Genomic DNA, 6,934 nt, shown 5'->3' with positions numbered 1-6,934 from the left:
TTTTTTTGGTTTCTCTTTATTAAACAATCAATGCATATTTGGCTAGATACTGGATAATGCCAGGTGTTATGGCTTCCATGCATTTAAAAGTTGTGGGACTTCAATGGTATCTGTTTCATGAAAATTAAAAGAAAAATATTGGTTACTTGCTAGTTTTGGGTTATGAGTGATTGTGATTTAGGGGTGCGTTGGGGTCATGACACCCTATTCCAACTTACAATTAGTAGAATATGACGCCAACTTCCCTAAAAGGCATCTCCACCTAAAGTCATTATTGTTATACATGCCTATTAATATACCATTGATCTTTTGCGTATGAGAAGGGATTCTTTTTTAATGTGTAACATTCTTAGTATGCACGCCAGATCATATTTTTTAGTCGGTTGAATTAAAAAAGTTGCATTTTGATGCTTATCTTTGCAATGGGAACTACTGATTTTGTGTCTTATTTGGACATGTAGGGAAAAAGTGGGAGTACACAACATAAACCTGTTGAACTGTGGCTTTCTGAATGATCAAGAGAAGGGAAGGGCTCAAAATCAGAGGAATTTTATTGAACAAAGTTTATGATACACAAAAGTTTATGATACATTGCTTTTCTCCCGTGTACTACTGCTTTTCTTTCTTTTTTTTTTTTTAACAAAGTTTATGATACATTGCTTTTTTGGTGTGAAAAAAAAAAAGTAAGATCAAGTAAAACTAGAGCAATGTGTATGATATAGTTGTGCAGAAAAAGTATAATTACATGAGGAAGAGAAAAAACATCGTTGGGCTGTTGTGCTATCAAATATTGTGTATAAATATGATTATTTTGTCCTCATATTATTAATCAGAAAATCATATAAAACAGCTTTATAAAACAATCTTGGGACTTAGCGCCTACACTTGGTTGAGTGAACAATTAATTAATCATTTTTCCTGATTGATTCTTGAGTTATTTGGTGGCAAATCAACTCCTACAGTACCTCTATATATACAGTTCTCTATCATCTAGATTCTTCTATATAAATCTAGACAACATATCATTCTAGATTATGCTTCTATTCATGTTCCACCCCCATGTTCTAGGCCCATGGATCTAGAATCATCATGGCTTGTCAGCAATGTTCTAGGTTCTTCCGCACGAAGGTAGAATCTTCATGTCCTTTCTCAAATTCTCGAACAATCCATTGTCTTCAAGGAATTGCTTGAATACTCAAGAAGGTTATGGATGCCACCATGTAGTTTTCTACATTGAGACAAAATGCAGAAACTACACTACGAATATTTCTAGTATTTCTTCACTACTAAGAAATGGAAATTAAAATGAATAAATGGTGAAAAGAGATTCATTGCCTTCAAATCCGTGTTTTCATAATCGGATCGGTGATCGAACTGGTCTACCTAAAAAAAACGATCCAACCGGTCAAACCATTTTAACCGAATGGTCGAACCGGAAAACCGTTTATATAATATAATATAATAAATAATATATTTTGAATTTTAAAAACTCAAAAACGTGCCTAAATAGACAAAAAAAATATATATTACCATAGTTTGAAAACTAAATAAATATGTAAATATTCAAAATATCAATTATTGTTATACATTATTTAAATAATAAATTATTTAATTTAAAAATCTATTATTATTATTAAAATAATATTTTTAATGGAGTACAAATAAACATGTATATATGTAAAAAAATATTAAATTTAAAGTTTTAAAAATAAAAAAATTAATTTTTGAAAAAATAAAAAAAATTTAGAAAACCGGTTCAACCGGTTCAACCAGTTTTTCGGTTCTTTACCAGTTCAACCAGTTGTTGACCGGTTCTGACCGATGAACCGGTTTTCCGGTTTTTGGAAGTGAACCGGACCGGACCGGCAACCGGTTTCCGATCATACCGGCCAATCCGGCCCGATTCTAAAAACACTGCTTCAAATCAAGATCTTTGAGGGCTCGTGTGCAAAATAGAAATTAGTTTATTATTACTTTGCATTGATTTCTTTCATAAACATTGCAAGATTTTGTTCTAAAAAAAATATATGTGAGCTTCTCTGTAAATTCATAAATTTTTAAAAATGTGTCATTTTATGAAACCAGTGATCTTGTGTTTGAATTTATAATATATATATATATATATATATATATATGTGTGTGTGTATGTGTCTTCATGTGAAATAAAATTTAAAGATATTATTTATTGTCGTTAATATAATTTTTGAATGAAAATACGATTGTTTATAGAATAACTGGAAATTCTAAAAAAAAGTTAAAAAATCAATTTTTATTCATAAAATTATCTTGGTGGTAGATTTATCATTTTTTATTCATAAAAACATAGACAAACTCACATATATTCATAAAATTATAATGGGTATAGATGTATAACATTGCAAGATTTTTCTATCAAATATATATATTGAAAAAAATATATCCTTGTAATTAAACCATAAGCTTGTGTTTGAATTTTAAAATACACAAACATATATATATATATATATATATATATTGTAAAAAAAAATTAAAAATATTATTTATTGTGTAAATATAATTATTGAATGAAAATACGACAGTTTATAATATAACAAGAAATACTAAAAAAAGTTAAATAATCAATTTTATTCAAAGAGTTATAAAATTTTAATTTTATTCATTAAAAAATTATTATTACTTTCAATTCTATGGCCAAATACATTTAAAATAGATGCCCAGTTCCAAATTCAGAATATAGGCATGCCTTGAAACACCCAAAAAACTCTCAAATACTGAGAAAACAAAACCTTATATACATAACAATAAAAGTACAAACAATTACCATATATTTATTTTACAAAGTTCAGTCTAAAGAACTAAAGATATTTTGCTAAAAAACAGTCTAAAGATTAGTTTACATAGATATTTTATAACCAAGCATATCTTATGGTATAAAATTTGAAAACACATTCACAACTTCAAGATCCAAAAAACTTAAAACAATGGATTTTTTTTCTTTTTTAACTACAAATCATGACTTGTCCTTTTAAAATGTAGGCAGGTTTAAATTTCTGGAGTAATTACCACAAAGGCCAAATAATACTCCTCTATTTTCTTCCTCTAGAATTTAGCACCCACACACTTTAATACCAATAATATAACACCAAATAACCGAGAAGGAAAGAAAAACATACCTCATTTTCAATCCATAAAAAACCAGAAAAGAGGCCTATATTTTTCTTCAAAGTTTGCACCTGTGAGAAAGAATTCAGTGATCAAACTCCACATTAATGGAATAAATTAACTACAAAAACCTGAACATAAGAAAGATGAAACAAATGATAGGATGACCGAACATAAATATTTGACATAGAAAAAAGAAAACCTTTGCCTTTTTCCAAAAAAAGAATATGTGAAAAAGATGCAGGTTCTCGTCAGCTTTTCTCTTGACAACTTGATAGCCACTAAAATTCATAATGTAGATATCAAGATAGAGATCCAATAATATCACTTCATTCAATATTAACACAGATATAAAAACGGAGGCCAGCAAGGTAAAATGCATTGAGATGGCTACCTACATGCAGTGCAGCCTCATTAGTTTGTTTAAAATAATGTTTTCCATTTGCTACTTGAATGTTACATTTTGGTTGGTTAAATCATTCAGGTAGTTTATGTTAGAGCGAAGAAGAGGTGACAATTGTTTTTTTGGGTTATTTATTTTGTCAGATTTCGATTTTTGTCAGCTAACTTTGTCTTTTTTTTTTTTTGGCAATTATAGTGTTTTTTTTTTCGATTTGACGTCACCATGAAAACAATGCAGTGTTGATGTGTCGTTGATTTGTATAATGTCATATCAACAATTTCAATGAAAAAAATTAAAATTGACCAAAATAAAAAATTGTACGACTAAAACTGAAATTTGATAAAAATAGATGATCAAAATCGTAAAATGACAATTTACACGACCAAAAATGCAGTTTTCAAAAAAAAAAAAATTGAACTTTAGTGGATCAAGTTATAAACTTACCTAATAAAAAAAATTTGGAGTGAGCTACAGCCTTACATTGACCTAAACTAGATCTGTCCTTATTTATTTACATAGAGTGCTTGATTTCATTTTATTTTATTATCTTGTAGTTATATATTATTCATCGTCTATTATTCGAATCAAATGTGTCCAAAAATAGTAGTTTCTTGCACATGATGATACAATTTCATGATTCATCTTTGTGTTCAAAGAGGTAGAAGAATGTAATGGCTCATCCGCCAAAACCTTACAACTCCACGAAAATTTATAATTTAACCCCACCACATCCGCATATATCTTTCAACTAACTATTCCATCTAAATAACTTCTCTTCTTTTCCCTATATGTGATTTCGCCATAGTCATCTAAAAAAGTAAAAATCTTAACTCGATTTAAAAATAAATTAAGAAACCAAGATCTCATGATAACATTAATCTCTGGAGACGGGAGAGTATATATATTTTGAGATTTGGGGTTATTATTATGTTTATCAAATAAAAGTTTGTCTGTGGAGTATCACGAAATATTGGAAGATCGAAGCCATATAATTTGGAGAAGAAATTGCATATTATTATTATTCGAAGCAACTAAACCATGTAATCCTTTCATTAGTCAGTCAATATGACCTGGCCACGTTGAAGAGTTACATAACCAAGTGTAGCAGTAATAACAGTGGGACTACTTTAACAAAGCCATGGAGTTGTAAGGTTTGGCGGATGTGATGGGGTTAAGTTATAATTTTCGTGGAGTTGTAAGGTTTGGCGGATGAGCCATTACATTCTTCTACCTCTTTGAACACAAAGATGAATCATGAAATTGTATCATCATGTGCAAGAAACTACTATTTTTGGACATCATTTGATTCGAATAATAAACGATGAATAATATATAACTACGAGATGATAAAATAAAATGAAATCAAGTAATCTATGTAAATAAACAAGGACAGATCTAGTTTAGATCAATGTAAGGTTGTAGTTCACTCCAAAATTTTTTTTTATTAGGTAAGTCTATAACTTGATCCACAAAAGTTCAATTTTTTTTTTTTTGAAAAACTGCATTTTTGGTCGTGTAAATTGTCATTTTACGATTTTGATCATCTATTTTATCAAATTTCAGTTTTAGTCGTACAATTTTTTATTTTTGTCAATTCTAGTCTTTTTTTATTGAAATTGTTGATATGACATTATACAAATCAACGATACATCAACACTAAATTGTTTTCATGTTGACGTCAAATCGAAAAAAAACACTATAATTGCCAAAAAAAAAAAAAAGACAAAGTTAGCTGACAAAAATCGAAATCTGACAAAATAAATAACCCAAAAAAAAAACAATTGTCTCATATTTTTTCAATAGTATAGTGTAATGAATTTTTAAAATTATGTATATTATATTTTTTGTAATAATATATAATTTATTACATAAATTTCAAGTGCACACCAAATCTAATCATGAATCCCTCGGTAAATATAAATAAAATATGGTAGGACAGGGCATATCTTCGAACAGATTGATATAACCAAAAAAAAATGCAGAAATTAAAGATGAAAATGATATATGGTCATGGACTAGAGTCGATGAATTATAGTTGATTATGAGATCGAAGTCTCGGACAAACCCCTTCCCACTCAAGAAAAACGATGGAGTAGATAAAGGATGAACCCAAAACAACTACATATATTCACCAGATCATCATACACAATAATCATCAAAGATCAACCCTGAATTTGTTTTTGTACGTACCCAGAAAGATCAGTATAAAGTTTCAAATTGATCAACATGATTTTTTACCCTTGTCTCTGTTGTTGGGAAACTTGTCGTAACAATTCCTCCCCAACCTCACACAATCCAACCAGTGCAGCACTTGTGCATTCGGGTCTGCTTCCAAAACAACATGGGAAACCGTTATTTGGAGCGTGCCCCTGTAGGCCTTCACTTTCCCGCGGACCCTTGCGACAGCACCCAGGTGAATCTGCGAGGCAAGTTTGGCTGCCATATCGGCATTAAATCGAACAGCAGATGGATCGCGCCTGGAGAAGTAAGGAGAGACGAGTTGATTGAGCCAGAGGACACAGGGGATGCAACCAGTGCCATCATCGATGGTGAATTTCAGGAACTTCCCTGGTTTGTGCTCCCGGGTCACCACGATTCCCAGAGACTCGACATGTAAAACAGGCATCCCTCTTCGGGATAGGCCTGTGGGGCAGGGCGTAAGAGCAAGGAAATACAAAGCCAACAATTTGACGTCCATTGTTTGGCTCGATCTATCCGATAAACTCACAACAACCACTCTATCTGGAAACCAAAAATATCATAAATTAAGGACCCGAATTCTGAATCACAACACCAATAACAGCAACAACACCAACCAACAAGTCGAGACGAGAGAATCTTTCTATCCGCAAAATGAAATTTTCCGTTAACAGTGCTCAACGTTGGCGCGGTAATCATCTCTAAGATACAACAAATATCTAGATTCGTCGAACGAACATATGTGTCAACCTTTTTTTTTTGTGAGAAGGAGGAGAGATATGCATAAATAGTTATCAGATTGTTAACAAACTTATTTTTGCATATATGATCAGTTTATATATATACCATGATGTCTAAAGACAAATCTTAATGGTTTAAAGGATAAATCAATGACAGAAAAAAAGAGAAGCCCAAAAAAAAACGCAAAAAAATGACCAACTTTACATTATATACTATTTTCGGAGCACATACGAATCAAAAAACGCTCAAGCGGGGCGGGTACCTACGACTTGGCGCAACCATTTGTCTTCAAAAAATAGTGTAGCTGCTCGAAGCGTTAATAACCATACATCTGGGGCGCCCACTTTTTAAAAATTTTTATCCAGTAGGTAGAGGGCTAGCGCATTTTAACTCAATTTTATCCAAAAAAAAATATATATTATAGGATCATAAGACGTTACCTCACCGCGC

At 30.9% G+C, this 6,934-nt stretch overlaps 1 protein-coding gene across 1 annotated transcript; it reads right to left on the bottom strand.

Annotated features, from left to right (window-relative positions):
* Positions 1-5,765: 5,765 nt before the first annotated feature.
* On the bottom strand, positions 5,766-6,242 carry LOC140871009 (CST complex subunit STN1-like). The gene has a single exon (XM_073273457.1). The coding sequence runs from the start codon at positions 6,240-6,242 to the stop codon at positions 5,766-5,768; it is 477 nt and encodes a 158-aa protein (XP_073129558.1).
* Positions 6,243-6,934: the final 692 nt, after the last annotated feature.

Source organism: Henckelia pumila, chromosome 1 (genome assembly GCF_033568475.1).
Source record: "Henckelia pumila isolate YLH828 chromosome 1, ASM3356847v2, whole genome shotgun sequence".
Taxonomy (NCBI): Eukaryota; Viridiplantae; Streptophyta; class Magnoliopsida; order Lamiales; family Gesneriaceae; genus Henckelia; species Henckelia pumila.
This window is presented reverse-complemented; position numbering and strand designations above follow the sequence as displayed.

Coding starts and splice junctions, on each gene's coding strand:
- LOC140871009 (XM_073273457.1), bottom strand. CDS start 6,242: ATGGACGTCAAATTGTTGGCTTTGTATTTCCTTGCTCTTACGCCCTGC.